Source organism: Triplophysa dalaica, chromosome 19 (assembly GCF_015846415.1).
Source record: "Triplophysa dalaica isolate WHDGS20190420 chromosome 19, ASM1584641v1, whole genome shotgun sequence".
Classification (NCBI taxonomy): domain Eukaryota; kingdom Metazoa; phylum Chordata; class Actinopteri; order Cypriniformes; family Nemacheilidae; genus Triplophysa; species Triplophysa dalaica.
Window position 1 is genome coordinate 8,226,971 of NC_079560.1, and position 16,327 is coordinate 8,243,297.

At 37.7% G+C, this 16,327-nt stretch overlaps 3 protein-coding genes across 5 annotated transcripts; 2 read left to right on the forward strand and 1 right to left on the reverse strand.

Annotated features, from left to right (window-relative positions):
* The first annotated feature begins 387 nt into the window (after positions 1–387).
* On the forward strand, positions 388–6,011 carry itpkca (inositol-trisphosphate 3-kinase Ca). Its single transcript, XM_056732058.1, has 7 exons — positions 388–1,064; positions 3,107–3,206; positions 3,463–3,676; positions 3,788–3,992; positions 4,165–4,266; positions 4,539–4,610; positions 4,722–6,011. Exons 1-7 carry the CDS (start codon positions 666–668, stop codon positions 4,926–4,928), a joined length of 1,299 nt encoding a protein of 432 aa, XP_056588036.1. The 5' UTR covers positions 388–665; the 3' UTR covers positions 4,929–6,011.
* A 1,612-nt stretch (positions 6,012–7,623) lies between these two features.
* LOC130407432 (uncharacterized) lies at positions 7,624–14,542 on the forward strand. 2 transcript variants are annotated; one of them, XM_056730249.1, is made up of 12 exons: positions 7,624–7,929; positions 8,000–8,121; positions 8,216–8,325; positions 8,801–9,084; positions 9,667–10,158; positions 10,294–10,456; positions 10,593–10,698; positions 10,890–11,030; positions 11,702–11,822; positions 11,975–12,053; positions 12,174–12,334; positions 14,428–14,542. In XM_056730249.1, the coding sequence occupies exons 1-12, from the start codon at positions 7,823–7,825 to the stop codon at positions 14,468–14,470; spliced, it is 1,929 nt and encodes a 642-aa protein (XP_056586227.1). In that variant the 5' UTR covers positions 7,624–7,822; the 3' UTR covers positions 14,471–14,542. The 2 variants fall into 2 exon arrangements, with proteins under 2 accessions (XP_056586227.1, XP_056586228.1); XM_056730250.1 differs by having other exon boundaries at positions 7,820–7,929; positions 8,013–8,121.
* LOC130407433 (meiosis initiator protein-like) lies at positions 12,701–15,878 on the reverse strand. Of its 2 annotated transcripts, XM_056730251.1 has the most exons (11): positions 15,774–15,878; positions 15,440–15,503; positions 15,255–15,353; positions 14,971–15,147; positions 14,802–14,883; positions 14,421–14,632; positions 14,116–14,198; positions 13,847–13,912; positions 13,391–13,605; positions 13,135–13,224; positions 12,701–13,051 (listed from the first exon to the last, which is right to left on the reverse strand). In XM_056730251.1, the coding sequence occupies exons 2-11, from the start codon at positions 15,444–15,446 to the stop codon at positions 12,976–12,978; spliced, it is 1,107 nt and encodes a 368-aa protein (XP_056586229.1). In that variant the 5' UTR covers positions 15,447–15,503; positions 15,774–15,878; the 3' UTR covers positions 12,701–12,975. The 2 variants fall into 2 exon arrangements, with proteins under 2 accessions (XP_056586229.1, XP_056586230.1); XM_056730252.1 differs by lacking the exon at positions 13,847–13,912.
* Positions 15,879–16,327: the final 449 nt, after the last annotated feature.

A 16,327-nucleotide genomic window follows, 5' to 3' on the forward strand; every position in this document is an offset into this window, starting at 1 on the left:
TATGACAGCAAGACTACCAAGATCCGATAAAGTGTTTCTGAAACACAATGTAAATTTGTTTGGATAAAGTTGCCTGCCAACTGCTTAAGAGTGCATGAGTATATAATTATTTTATTTGCAAGTCTGTCTTTTGTACAACAACATTTTTATAATGAAACCAGAAAGACTGTAAAGAAATTAGGTAATACGTAAATTATGATTTTAGATTAACAAATGCCCCGAGGTGGAATTAAAAGCATTACAAGATTTGAGTTGCTTGGCATATTCCAAAACAGGCAAATGAAACCTAAGATTTTCTTACTACATGTAGGGACACTGTCCACCAGCAATTTAAAGCCCTGTCGCTTTAATGAAAAGTGGGCGGGGCCAACACAACGCTGTATAAAAAAGCGCGCAGCACAGAGCAAAGGTTACGCTTTAACGCTATCGTAGAAAGTCTAAGCGGTGTTGTTTATAACGCATTGCGTTCGTTTTTACTCATTTATTCGCGACAAAAAGATTTGGTCACGGCAACTACGAAAGTTACCATAATTGTGGCACAGACCATTATTGTTTTGACTCCGCAAGGTGCGTCGATACCCAGCGTAAGACAGTGAAGCATTTGGGTTGCACTAATCTGGACAAACCCAGCGGCAGTCCCGATGGTTTTATAGCTCGAAAGCGTGATGATAAAAACGCCCCCTACCCCAGCACTCTGCCCGGGTATGGTCGATATACAACACCACAACAACCCCGAGGAACCAGTGGACCAGCTCCCCAGACGTCTGCCTGTGCCTGAACTGGTGGTAACATGTGAGCCCTGTGTAACACAGTGCGGTCAAAGCCCACACGGACACACAACGGGCCCTCATCATCTCGACGAGGAGTCCATCTGTTCGGACAGCGGGCTGAGCGGCTCTCCCGCCTCGTCTCTTGAGCTGCGGAAGCTCTCCAACGCGTCCTCCGCCGGCCTTTCGCCTGCTTCGTCTTTCGAGGAGTGTGAGGAGGATTTGATGGGTTACGGCGAGTGTAATAGACGGACACTGACGCAGGACGGTGGACTGTTTCCAGGTGAAGCTGTCACGGTAAGCATGAAATCCATCAGTGTTGTACACTTTTACGTTATTGTTTGGATCGTGTGCACGGATTTTGCGCACTGATTATAGCACACTTACAAAGGTTTGACGTAACTTCAAAACAGGTACCACATTTATTGTTGCATCACTGTTCATTTGTTTGAATCTGGCCGCGGTGGAGTGATCTCTACTTATAAACACCGTACAAATTCTAATGCTTTACTTTACTTGTACTATTATGAACCATTAGCTGTTTCCTAGTAAAATGTTGGGGCTAATTCCAATAAAATGGGATGGTGTTTTATTGGTTCCCATCAGCCATCTCACCTATAGAACCCAACACGTTACCCACTTACACAGTTCCCATAAAAAAAAACAATTTATATTATAACCACCAAATCCATTACAATTTATGTGATGCTCTCTGTAGATACTGTTTTTTATTCCAGTTCTTCCTGAATGTATTATGCTGCGGACCACAAATATGTTGTTGTTGTTGAGTAACATTCTCATGATGACTGATCAACATTATTGAACTTTTGAGTCATCTTTATAGGGAAGCATTCCTTACGTATTTCTGAACTTGTTTCTCTGATTGTGATTATACTGGTGTACACCAATGGTTATTGAGAAGTAAAGCAAACGCTTTTTATCTTTATGATCCCATAATGACTAAAGTAAACACTGTATATTTCCATTACACATAGCATACAAGAACTTGCTTTTATCGAATCATAAATATAAATATGTTGGGACTATAAATCTGCATGTACAAATCTTCTCAGGCACTTCTGTTGCTGAAGATGTTGAATGGAATAACATTTTGAGAAACTCATCTATTGCTTAACTTGCAAGGCCAACGAATGGATGAACCTCCAGCCCTGTGTGGAGGGACTGTTTCTTCAGTCATTCTTGTCTGACTGGTTTTCCATTGTACACAAGTGAGCATTTTAGAACAGAAAGCAACTAGAACTTGATTTGGGTTTTGCTGAATCATTTACCTCATATAGTTTCACTGTAACATTTTTGTAGTTACATTTTTTTGTAGTTACCCATTGTTACGTTACCACAGATTGTATGGTATGTACCAATGGACATGTAGGTACAAGGCTGTCCCATCACTAAATGTCTTGGGGCTTGGGACAAAATGTTTGTGTGGACCAATAAGTAGGTAAACATTGAACTTTTTCCTGCTTTTCCAACCCCTGAGGAACTCCCTGGTATTCTATAGAGTGGAATGAAAGACTTTCATGACACCGATTTTATCCCATGTCTGCTCAAAGTTTGAGATTAGACACGTAGACGATATAAAAGTCAACACAACAGTCAAGTTAGTTTAGAAGGTGTGGGCGTGAGCTGCAGAAATGTATTGATAAAGGCCTTAAATAGAATAGTCACGAATGTTGACGTCACAAATTAAAGACACGGTTCACCCAAAAATAAAAATCATTTATTATTGTACGCCCTCTTGTTATTCCAAACCTGTATGACTTGCTTCTGCGGAACCCAAAAGATATTTCGTTGAATGTTGGCAACCAAGCAACACTCTTTGACTTCCAATATATAGACACAAAACCACAAAGTCATTTTTCAAATATCATCTTTTGTGTCCCAAAGAAGAAAGTCAGGTTTTAAATGACAAAGAGTGAACAGATGATGACATATTTTTTATTTTTGGGTGAGTAATCTCTCTACCTGCTCCTATATTTTTATCATGAGCAAAATAAGCGCCTTGTTAATGTTTTATTAACTTCCATCGAAGGTTAGCTGGTTCTTAAGCGCAGCCTCTTGGTGTTGCACGACGACTTTTAGTCTTGTCAGAGATTGTCGTCAATGATTTGCCACATAAGGAAAAACTTGACCCACGGTTAATAGAGGAGAGGGAGTTGCCCGTTAAAGTCAGAGGTTGAGAGAATGCACTCAATGGCCTAGTGGGCTTTGTTGTTTGAGAAAACAAAAACAGATGACTCCAACCACCAAGTGATCCTTGTACAGATTCAGTGTGTCTAGTGCAGTTTATCACTTTAACATTTATCTTTTATATCTCCCAGACTGATCCGTGCAAGAAGTCAAAGACTATGGTGAACTGGTCTCCCCCTTCAGTGCCAGTGAGAAAACGCTCGCCTTGGGTGCAGGTGGTTGGCCATGCAGGTTTGTTTATCGCTTTTTTATTATTATGGCAAATTAGCAATTTCACTTTTTTACGTTTTACTATATTTTAGTGGTTCTTTTCCATTTTCATCGGTCTGTTTATGATTAAGAAGGATACTTGTACTTGGAGCATCAACCCTAAAGCAAAGAATTTTTCATTATGTTGGCTAGTGTATTGCATAAAGCTAATGATTTGTTTTATTGCTGTTTGGTAAGTCCCTTTCATGTGACTCAGCACGATTTTGTTTGGCAATAGGAAACTTTCAGACAGACAGTGATGGACGACTGCTGAAGAAGTACTGTGAATGCGAGCAGCTGTGTTTTCTGCAGCTCATGAGCGATCCGCTGCGGCCCTTCGTTCCTGCCTATTACGGCATGACTCAGCGCGACAAGCAGAATTACAACGTCATGGACGACCTGCTTGCTGACTTTGACTATCCCTGCATCATGGACTGCAAAATGGGAAGCCGGTGAGAAACGTCAAGACGTTTGGGAATTTGGGAAAACAAAATACAAAGACAAAATAACTTAGATTTTCATAGCAAACATTTAACACTTTGTAATGTTAACTGATTTTACAGGACATACCTGGAGGAGGAATTGAAGAAGGCAAGGGAATGTCCTCAGCCACGCAAGGACATGTATGAAAAAATGATAGCCGTTGACCCACACGCCCCAACTGCTGAAGAGAAGTCACAACAGGGAGTCCTCAAAACCAGATACATGCAGTGGAGAGAAACTCTGAGCTCAACGGCCACGCTTGGCTTTCGCATTGAGGGTTTTAAGGTAAAAGATGTGAATGTATACATAAGAATATCCTATTAATAAATGACTCAAGCCAATATAGTGATTGATGTTGAATAGTTCGTAGTACTTGACAAGTAAATAATAAAGTTGACAGTAATTGATGGTTGGTTGTGCCAGTTTATTGATGTCTAAATATTGTTTCTGTCTTTAGAAAACAGACGGCTCTTGTAACACCAACTTTAAGAGAACAAAGTACAAAGATGAGGTGGTCCAGGCCCTGGAGGACTTTGTGGACAATAATATGCAAATCTTGGTATGAATTTGTGTTACAGCTATGCTATATTTCTAAAATACAGACTCTTTTGTTGCTAATATAAAATTGCAAAACTAACAAAGAATGTTGCAGTGATTTAAACGCAGTCTCAAAGCTGCCAAATATGAGAGGTATTAAATTGTCATTATTAATGATAATATGATCATAATCAATATGCATATTTTATAGCTCTATATATTGAAAACTAAAATATTTTTCCATTTGTAAATGTTATATAAGCCAGGTAATTTTTTCGTCCCTTCTGTTCAAAGAAAAGCTACCAACAACGGTTAAAGGAACTGCGGATCGTCTTGGAGAATTCAGGTTTCTTCAAAGCACATGAGGTGAGATTCATATGCCTTCTGTTGAATGACGAAATTCCACATCGTTGTTCATCAACAAAGTTCTTATGTTGAAATAAAAACAGGTAATAATCAAAGAGGTTTTTAAAACAGGTGGTGGGCAGCTCCTTATTATTTGTCCATGACCAGACCGGCAAGGCTGGAATCTGGATGATAGATTTTGGAAAGACTGTGCCCATGCCATCTCCTCTCACCCTGGACCATCGCAGCTCATGGGTGGAGGGCAACAGAGAAGATGGGTACCTTTGGGGCCTGGACAATTTTATTGACATTTTGACCAGCATGCTCCCAAAGAAATGAAGGGCATTATGGATATAATCTTCAAAATTGATGTTTCTGCATCTCATTTTGGGAGACCTCATCTGTGACGGAAGGTAGGAGACAAGGTCCAGATAAAATGCACAGAATGACATGAACATAAATAACAAGTCAAAATGAGGATGATCTAAACCTGTGAATAGATCACTACTTTAGACTTGCTGTGTGTTTTATACTGTAAATAGGTTTTATTTAAGATGAAAGCGATGTGCTTTTATGTATCATGGTTTGAGGAGTAAATGATTAACGTAATTTTATAAACATTAGCCATGCACATGAAAATCATTGAAGTCATTTTGACAGGTGTATTGACTTAATAATATTAATGAAAATCTGGATGGTCTTAGTTGTGATAGTTATCGGGTATTTTCCCTACATTTAAGTTCAATTTTGTGACCAAATGATTTGTCAATGTTGAGAATGAACTGTGAATTGAGCGTTTACGCTCTCTACTAATAGCCCAATAATCTGTAGCTGAGTCAAAAGAAATATTCATTTGAAGAACAAACATACCTCATGCACAATTTTTCCTGGGCTGTTTTTATGCTAATATGGATAGCTCCGATACTAATGAAAAATATTGAATGTTTTGAGTTCTGTCTGTGAATTTCCTCAAACACTGTTTGAATTCACACTGCACAGGGAGTTAAACTGATGTTATGCTTCACATTCCAATGTTTTGGGATTTGCATGCAAGCATGACCTGCTCAAGGTACTGTATATAAAAATTGCCATTCTTTAAACTGCTGAACAGCCCGTTGATGGCAAATTAAATGTTGCTGTGGAAATGACACGTTTAACATCAAAATGACATTCAGTTATTGAGCCAGTACTTGCGTGTATAAAAAAGTCGCACAGTTAATTCTCACTGTTTTGATGTTCTGTACTGTATATTAATTGTGGAACTCGTTCTTAATTTCTACCTGACTGGGATCATTATGTTGGGAGCTTTGTCTTATTGGCTTGTTTTGAAGTTCTGGTAACTGGATCGGTGATGATTTGTGCTGCATTTTGTTGTAGAGATAAAACTGACTGTCAGCACAATAAACATGGACATTTTGTTAACATGCAATGTGTTTATTTTTTAATGACATACAGGAATAAGTATCTCAAGGGATTGAGTTGATTCTTACTCTGCACTCTTGCTAACAGTGAAAAATGTGATCTTTCTTATAATAATTATTCTATTGTATTATTTTACTTTTAGAAAAGAATTCATTTGAAGGATTTAATCTTTTGATTTATTGGACAATAGGAATGAAGAATGGCTAGCACTTTACAATAAGGTTCTATTTTGTAATTATTTAGCTAAGATGAACAATAAGCAGTGTAGTTTTTCAGCATTTATTAATCTTTGTTATTTTTAGTTTGTGTGGAATTAAAGGTCTAGTGTATGGAATTAAGCGACATCTAGTGGTGAGGTTGAAAATTGCAACAAATGGCTCACTCAACTCCTCCCCTTCCTCTCCGAAGCACTACAATGGCTGACACAGGACTAAGATGTCATCACCGTTATCGCTTCTTTGCCGAAGAGACATATTTACGAAACGTGCTGTGTAGAGCAGATTGTCCATTTAGGGCTACTGTAGAAACAAGGTCAAACAACATAGTGAATTCCATGTAAGGGGACCCGTGATGTATGTAGATAGAAATTACTTATTCTAAGGTAATCTTAACATGATGGAGATGGTGGTCTAGTGGGTTAAACCACTGAACTGGTAAATCAAAGGTTGCTGGTTCTATCCCAGCAGCCACCACCAGTGTGTCCTTGAGCAAGACACTTTACTCCATGTTGCTCCAGGGGGATTGTCCCTGTAATAAGTGCACTGTAAGTCGCTTTGGATAAAAGTAAATGTATCCAAAAAAATGTAAATGTAAATAACGCTTCATTACTGTAAAACTTTGCTGTAGTTTTTCAGCAAGTTACTGTAGATTTAATTTACAATTTTGTTTTAAACATAAACTTGCCTTCTTCTTGTATTATTATTTTTTTTACTAGAAAACAAGACAAAAATGAGAATGTCATTTTTTTTTTTGCTGTGTTGTTGTGCTAAAGCCAGTAATAAAACCAGTCTCTTCTTGCTCATTTTTTATCTCAAAAGTTTTTTAATCTTGATTAAAGTAAAGTTTAACTCAAATTGAAAAGTACTAATAGGAAAGTAGCATTATGTAGTTATTAAATCTACAGAAAGTTACTTTCAAACCTGCTGCAAAACTACAGCAAAGTCTTTATACACCTCTGAAGACATAGTTATGTATATTATAATGCATTTCTGTCAATAGATCCTACAAAAAAATTACACAAAGCACCTTTAAGAAATGTTAACAGCTACACCTTTTGAAAATAAAAATGTTTAAGTAAAGCTGAAATTTACAAGAACTAGATTGATAAAAGCTGTAGAAGTACGTTCATTGTTAGCTAATGCATTGTGCATCAAATAATGTTTAATCTTTCTTTTTTTAAAATCGAAATCTCAGGCTAATGCTAAAGAATTGTCTGCCACAAACAACAATTTTGGCTAAATTTTATTTTTAAAAATCTAAGGACCAAAATATACTGGGATCTGCATACTTAGTGTTAATGTTATATTTTTTAAGTACTTTCACTTATTGTGAGGCACACAACAGCATTATGTTGCCTGGAGCAAACAAGCACAGCACTAACAACAGCCACCAGACCAGACGACACAATCCCATCCTCTGTTCATTCAGCTGCTGTGAAGCCCACACAGATCCTCCTCTGCTCTCTCTCCGCCTGCTCTGGCGAATTGGAGCTGTCTGTGCCATCATTTGGATCACTCCACAAATGACTTGAACACATCAGGATGAATTCTTAAATTCATCTTGCGTACTGTCTTTTTCATAAGGAGTCCAAGATGTCTGCTTCGTTCTGGGACCTGAATTACTCGATGTCTACGAGTCCTCCAAAGACACCACCTATACACTTTGCCAGGTCTGATTTCAAGTACACCAGCAGTATGAGGTGAGATGTAACCATATTACCAATTATAACTAAACTTTATAACAAAATAACTTTTGTTATCTTTTATCAGTTTTTATGATCAGTCACAATGTAATTCACACATTCAAGACAACCACAACAACTTAGACCGGACTTCAAATGAGCAAGTAGAATACACAAGACTAAACTCCTCAAGAACAAACAACAGTACAGGTCTGAAGGCAAGCTTTGTTTTTCTGTCAGTGATATGACACAAAATGTTGATAAATACTGTACATGACTGCTTTAATCTTCTTTTATTCGAAAGGAGAGTGGCATATGGTCACAGCCACAGGCTCTCTACTTGGCACCGAAAGACGAGGCCAGAGGGAAAGTCTGCAGTCTCGAGGGAACTTATCTTACAACAGCTTGCCAAGAGTGAGTTAGTGTTCTACATATGATTTTTCAGAGAATAACAGCTACTTATGCATATGAAAGGCGATATCTGTGCATCTATGGTATTTAAGTATACTGTATAAAGGACATTTATATTATTGTGACACTGCCTGTGAAAACCCAGCTCAAGTGAATGTTTGTGATTCACTGCTTTCTATATATAATTATATAAAACATTCTGTCAAAATATGATCTTGATATCTTACATTTTTTGACAGAATAAGGCCATGTCAAAGATTGAAATGAATGTTTAGGATGCCAACTTTCAGTATTTTGTGCAAAACAACAAAACGTAATGTCAATAAAACCATTTTCTTCAGTATTAAAAACAAACGAGCATCCCGCATCTTGAAATCTGACATATTATTAATCATTTCAAATACACAAACCTGCATGTATAAACATAGATTATCTCTTTCAGTCGGATTTCACAGTGTCACATTTTTGTCTCATATAGGCACATTTTCTCCAGCCAAATAGAGAATCAAGTGCATTTTCACCCTACACCAAGGACATTTGGTTGGATGCCCAAAACATCGCTGTGTCTCCCAGGAGCAGTCCTAAACTGCACCCACTGACACAACCTGGATTCCACAGTCCAAAAACCCCACGCTCCAAACACTGTGATGCCACACAATCCACAAAAAATGCTTTAAGAGGATCTTCAACAAGCAACATGAAAGAATTCAGTGCTCACACGTTGCCCCTTCCATGCTCCAAGACTGGTCTTCTTAAACTCAGGTAAGCTGTGTAAAAATGGTTCCAGAGGAGCAACAGTGCAAATAATTTTCTACGCTCATGTATATTAATGAACATTTTATTTGATTCCAGGGAATATTTGGAAAAATAAAAGGTTTATTTCAAATTCACTGTAAATATTTTGGGATTGCAAGTATATGTGTATTCTAGTATGAATGGACTCTCAGTATTCTTGTGCCTCACAGTATCTGCACTATTAATACAAAGACCCCTCCTTCCTCTGGGATCCCACGGGGAGGGGTGGGACGTTTATTAAAAAGTAGGACATTCTCATCACTGAGTTGTTCCATGACCAGTTAACTAAAGAAATTTGAACAACACTTTCCAGTCAGTCTGTGTCTGTCACTGATGCTCTGGTTACTAACATTTCTAGAAATGACACAGAAAAAGGATCCTAACAATTGAAAAATGGCATGGATTTTCTGAAATGGAATGAAACATGGGTCTTACTTTGTGTCCGCAGTGTGTATCTTTTTGCAACGTGTGCACTGCTTATGTGTTCATGTGCGTGTGCGTGTCTACATTATTTGTATGTCTATGGTTTTTGTGTTTTGTTTCTGTTAGAAAACCGCAAAAGGTTAAAACGTCTGTGGTAGAAACGCCTCCTCTGATGAGAGCTGTAATATCTCAAACATCACCAAACTCAAATAAACCCAGCAAGAAGGATGTCAGCCAACAGCAAAGAGAGGATCATCACGCCAAGAACGAGGACCAGAGTTTTTCCAATCTACAGGAGCCCAATATTAAACATTTTGGAAATGATCCATTTGTGTGGAGTCGCAGTCAACCATCATCCCCCGGTCGATATCAGGATTTATTGTCTCTCAAGGATCGTCTTTCTATTAACACCCATCTGTTCCCTGAACGCCAGTCTGCAACGCTTAGTGAAAATGCGATTCAGGAGAGATTTAGCATGAGTGTTGACAGTCAGGGTGACCCCGACCAGCCCGAGCCCTGCCAACCTCACGGCAGCTTAAATCTACCAGACCGCCAAAAAGAAATTTCAACACTACATCAAGAACATAGTGATGTTAGAAATGGGTACATAAATGTAAGGTGAGCAGTTGCCAACACTTGAAATATAAATACACATTTTAAATGCTTTCAAATGTTATCGTAAATAATCATCTCTGCGAAATCCATTACTCAGGAATGGCTTTAAGAGTTTGTGTTGCTCTGCTCATTTTTTAGTCAGGTGGCCACGAATTCAAAGAATGTGTTTGGTCAGCCTCGAATTGTGGCATCACTGCGAGTGGCGTGTTCCCCACGGGCCGTTCGCAAGAGCACAGTTGTGGAAGACTTGAAAAAACTCATTGTGATGGATGACACAGAGGACGACCCTCGGGATGATTCAGTATGTGTTCATTTAACACTCTGCAGTAAACAACATGACAGACTAGGACAATAATGTGAAAAAGCTGTTTTGTTTTGCTGAGAATTGGTGGGCAGTGTTGCTATCATGCAGTGTTGTGTTGACTGTCTCTTTCTAGTCACCTCTTCAACAAAAAGAGGCGGAGCTTTGCGTGAGTCCTTTGTCATCCAGTCATTCCCCAGCACTCACACCCAGCCATCTCTCCATGCAAACGCGTCCCACAGGCAAGCATTATTTGTTTCTGTTGTGGAGCATTAAATGAATAGCTTACCAAAAATTTTTATTTAAGTATATATCCTTAAAGCATAAACATGCCTTAAATATTGTGTTGTTTTATATTCTGGCCATGGTATAAATAGTTCATTAGCTAGCATTAAATGGGTAAAGGACATTTACTAGTTGTTTTTATAATTAGAATGCTGGCCAATGCCTGAGCAGGCTGAAACAGACAACTGGGAAAAGGACCAAGACCAGTATTCTGAACTCATGCCCCTGCCAAATACTGCCTGTCATCTTGACTGGGAAAGTCTTGTTCAAGCAGCCCAAGCTTATGAGAGTAAGTAAAGAAGGAAAGGTTCATGATCGAGCACATACACAACACTAACAAATGTATGTATTTCATTGCAATAGATGGACATGATCCATTTGACAACCAGTTTCCAAAATATGTTTTATATTAACTTTTAGCACATATGAGTTGTTTTATAATTTAAAACTAAACTGCTTTGGTGAAATCTTTATACAAATTATTACGAAATCCTAAATGTTTTATTTTTTGCAATATAATGCAGTGATACACTCTAATTTAAACTGTACGGTGATATTTGGGTCCACTGTAAGTTGTATGTGTATTCAAAAACATCCCCAACCAAGAGCAAAAAAGGAATACTTGTCACATTAATGCTGAAGTTACACTTGGTATTTAATGCTAAACTTACATCACAAACTTTTTCTCCATTAATCAATCATTGGAGTTTGGTGTCCTTGCCACAGCAGTGCAGTGTTGGCTTGCTCACCGGGAGACTGCATTTATTTATTAATTAGATATTATTTATTAGAATGATCTTGCTCGTTCTATAAACACCATGCACTGTGCTGTGTTTTACCTTTTCTGTTTTTCCTGTTTGCCCCTGTAAAGCTGCTTTGGAACAATGCACATTGTGTAAAGCGCTATATAAATAAACTTGAATTGAAATACAATATTGAAAACAATATATTTTTGTACAGCACAAAGGATGGCAATCCTTCTGTCAGAAATGAGTCCTCTATCAAGCAGGCCAGAAACACCATCCCAAGGGACTTACAAGTCCCATCATTCCAATGCCCATTACACCAGAGAAGATGCAGAGTAAGCTGATTTTTTCTTTCTTTCTGTTAATCATTGACAAGTGATGCAAGATTGTTGTGCTTCTTTAAGTTAAGAGAAAATTACTGTTATAGCTAATTCTAAATTGCATTACATAATTTCCATGCAATTAATGCACTGGATATTTTTAACAGTGATGTTTTCATTGACTTTCCCGACCAACTGTCTCATCTGGAAGCGATGCTTAAGAGACTGAGCAGTGATCTACTGAAGGTGAGATAAATTTAGCAGTTAAACAATGAGAATGTCCGCTGATAGAGGACAAGCATGCTCATACCATCTGACAGAGGAGGACAAAAAAGGTTAATTATCATGCTGTCCTTCTGTCCTCAGGAGAAGAGGGACAAGGTGGCTCTGCTGGCAGAAGTGCTTAAGCTTCGTATTAGCAACCAGCATCTGAAAGAGGAGTCCCTCTGTGCGGTTGAACAACTACACAAGATCAGCAACATTTTAAATCCTGAGCTGGAGGACTACAAGACTACAAATCCAAATATGTAAACATATGCAGTGTAATTGTGATGTCACAACAAACAAGTTTTAATCAAGATTAAAGAGCATAGCATGTACAAACCGGAACGGGGTTGGCAACTCTGTTAGAAAACAGGTTATATCTATTTTTTTATTGAATAATTAGACTATAAAATGATATAAAACATTATAATAAATATATAAATAAACATAGATACATAGTTAACCATATTCTTGTATTATAAATAATTAAAGTAACTTTTTTTATCAAAAAATGTAACGTCACAATGAAACTTTGGGAAATGTGAATGATGAATGAATGATGAAAAACCGCATTAAAAACACTAAAAATATAAATATGTTCTGTGATAATTACAGTAGAACAATATAAAAACTGTAAAAACACAATACATTTGTAATTGTAGAATGCTGTATAAAACGACAGGATTAATTGTGTCACAAAAATCACAACAGTGATTATTATAAATGAAACATTTAACTACATACAACAAATTTCCCTGAAATGACGTATAGTTTGGGTATAAAAAATCAATAAAACGCATATCAAATGTATGTTTGCATAGCTAAATTAATTGTGAGGGCCGTCGTTTGATACCACAATAAAGGTCTCTGTGAGCCAGTAACCTGTGTAGTGGACTGGGGTCGGCTACCTCCATTTCTGCTCCTGTACTGAAACACGGACATTTCGGTTGTTTTGACAGCTGAACTTCCAAGCTTTCAGGCTAAAAACAAAAAAGAGAGAGGTTTGTTTAATATTACATTACATCAGAGCCTATTAATGATTCGGAGAACATAGAGTATCTACCAGTACAGTCTTTTCTCCTGCTTGGGCATCACATGCCATAGATTGGCTAACTCTTTGGTGACTGTGGTTGAAGGTGTTCCAGGATGGGATCTGTTCCAAAATAATGTCAACACTGTAAGTTAGGATATACTTTCCCTTTTGGAGTTCGGGGTGGGACTATTTTGGGTAAAAATGACACTTTACATTCAACATCGAATAAATATAAAAAGGTCTTATGGTACCTGTATTATGACAGTAAATTAGATCAAATGCACACCTGAGATACACTTTTCTGTTCATCCGGCAGAACATAATAAATCCATTCACACATTTCTTCTTGGAGCTCGGGACTTGGATTTCAACACGCCCTCTTCCTTCAGTTCGTCTTCGAGCATGGGCTTTTCTTTCTTTCTTCAAAGGAACAAATTGTTCTGGGGTTGAGGCTTTATTCCCTTCCTTACTTTCTGAGTACTGACAGCCACTGCCTGCACTCTTCACAAGTAAAATTCAGAAAAGATAACATGAATCGGAGGCTCACTCTATAACAATTTCTCTTTGAATTAAGATACAGTATGGTCCAAAAGTATTTTGCATTTTTCTAATTGAATGAACTTTTATTACATAAATATTTTTCTTTTATTGTATTGTCATAAAAAATGGCTTAAAAGTAGAGTGGATATTTTTGCTTTAGCCTGCACTTGAGCTGGCATGGACTCCAGAGGTTTATACAAACCTGCTGATCTGATGATGTTGTCTCACAATGATCTTTGAATGTTCCAAGCTTGAGCATCTTGTGTGTCTTAGTGGAACAATAACATTTTAGATTTTGGAAGTAGCACAATCACTATCACAAATTTGCTGTTTGCTATAGAAATCTTAATAATGGCTTGTTATGTAATTTCTATTGTTTACCATTGTTCAAATGTTTATATACAGTTTATACTTAGACTTTTGGATCCTACTTTATAATCAGGGAATAAAATATCTCAAAGTTTAGCTTACTGATTCAGTTGCAATTCTGCATGGCAACCTGAGTGTTTTCAAGGTGTTAGATTCCGGGGTGACCCACACGTCCTCAAATAATGCTGTTGTGGTGAAAATATAATGCACGGTCAGCATTACAGCAAAGCTGTCTTGTTTGTGATTTCATACTGTCATTGATATGCACATTTAGATTAAAGCAACTTTCTGTGTTCCTCTGCTATTATGTGAACATTTTTAAAGCCTAATAATCATTTATTATCCTATATTCAGTTCGCAACTAATCTAAATTCATATCTTATTTGTGTTGGCCTTTGAATCTTTACTTTGTAGAGTCTCTCGATCTTCAGGAAGGAACGGATGGTTCAGGCCCTGAGATGGCAATGTGAGCAGAGATGGGCTGAGGATCAGGGTGTCGGCTTTCCGCACAAGTGGGTGCCGAGGCAGCGTTGGTGTTTCCGGTGGCATGGGGCGGATCGACACCCGCTTCTTCCATGCTGCGGGAAAGGCTCCAAGCATGGGGTCTCTTAAAAGGGTCCTTAAAAAAGTCGATTGAAAGATCCCATCAGGAGCCAAAACAGACGGGTTATGTTAAATCATATGATAAACGTCTGAATAAAATTGCTCCAAACAAATAAATGCTTTTCCTACTCTTACTGTAATGCCAATAAAAGAACCATGATGCGTTTACAGTCAAATACACAAACCCTGATGAGGGTGGACTTCCATCCTCATTTCCTTTTTGATCTTCACAAACACTGCAGGGAGATTCATCTTCCACAGAGCTCCCTGATCACAAATATCCAGTTTTCTTTAACTCACAGTAACTTGAATGGCGTAACTATTATTATTTTGCTTCTCAAAAACATGCTTTACCTGTGTTGAAAGAGGTAGTTGTGGAGCTGGAGTCTAGAGATCCTTGCGATGGTTCACTGTCCTCAATAGGCAACATCTTTTTATTTTCTGAATTTTTTTCTGGCTCCTCAGCAGCATTTATGAAAAATGCGTGAAAGTTGCTGTTCTGAGTGTTCCTCTTTTTGTCATTTAGCCATGCTGTTTATAAACGTATTTAGTGCAACTTTAATGACATATCTGAGGAATTTTATGCAGAAAACTTAACACAAGATTTATAATAGAGCATTTGTGTTTTAAAGCATCACCTGTAGTTTTGTTTAGACGACTATAGGTGTGCTTGCGCTTGACTTTAAGGAACTGTGTTGGTGTATTACACTCTGGCATCTCGGTGTCCCACTCGGAATCTAGACCAACATAGAATATAAAAGCTTAGCCTTCAGTTTATATCACATGGATTCTGCTGTTCAAAACAAACGCATCTAAAACAGACCTTTCATACTGATTTCACATAGGCAGTGTTGTGGAAGGTGGCTCTTCAGACTTTAAATGTGACTCTGGAAAAGGTCAAAGCATTGAAACATGTTGATTAGGGTCTTCTGCGCTCACAAATAGTTTCATAGTTTTGTTTAAAAAAGTTTCATACAGTCATGACACTATGTTAGAAAAAAATCAATGATTATAATATTGAAAGATATTCCAAGTTCATGTTTGACAGCTACAGTAAATAAGAATTATACTCTTGATCTGACGTTAAACTTTTGAGATCTTTGCAAAGTTCTTTGTTAATTGATAAACCTTTTGTACTGCGTTTGTAGATCACTTACCTGATTAATTATTCGTTCTCGTTACTTATTGTACAGTTTTCTGTAGACGTGATGATACTGTAATTAAATCTCCAGAAGCGCACAGCTTCTGAGTTGTGATTGGACGAACAGAGCCAATCAGCTTCAGCACCCGCACTGATTGGCTCTCAGTGCGCCTTTCCCCAGTTCACACAGAACTCATGAATTTATTGGTTATGTGGTTACCATGTTGTTGCTTGGCCCTTTCTTGTGAACATTGTATGATTTTCCTAAAATTGAAGTTTAGTATTAATTCATCTATCAGTGCTACGTGTAAGCCAAAGGTAACGTTGTTCAATCGCATACACTTGCCTTGCTGGAGAATTTACACAACCATGAACACTTGACGGGAACGTGATGAATGAAAACTTTATTTGATTGAATTTCTCGCTTTTGTCAGTCGCGTTGGATAAAAAGCGATTGCTAAAAGTAAACGCGCTGGGCTTTGACAAAAAGACATACAGAATCCCACAAAAAGATGAGTTGTTAAAATATAGTTTATTAATTATAACGTGCATGAATGACGACAACCTCAT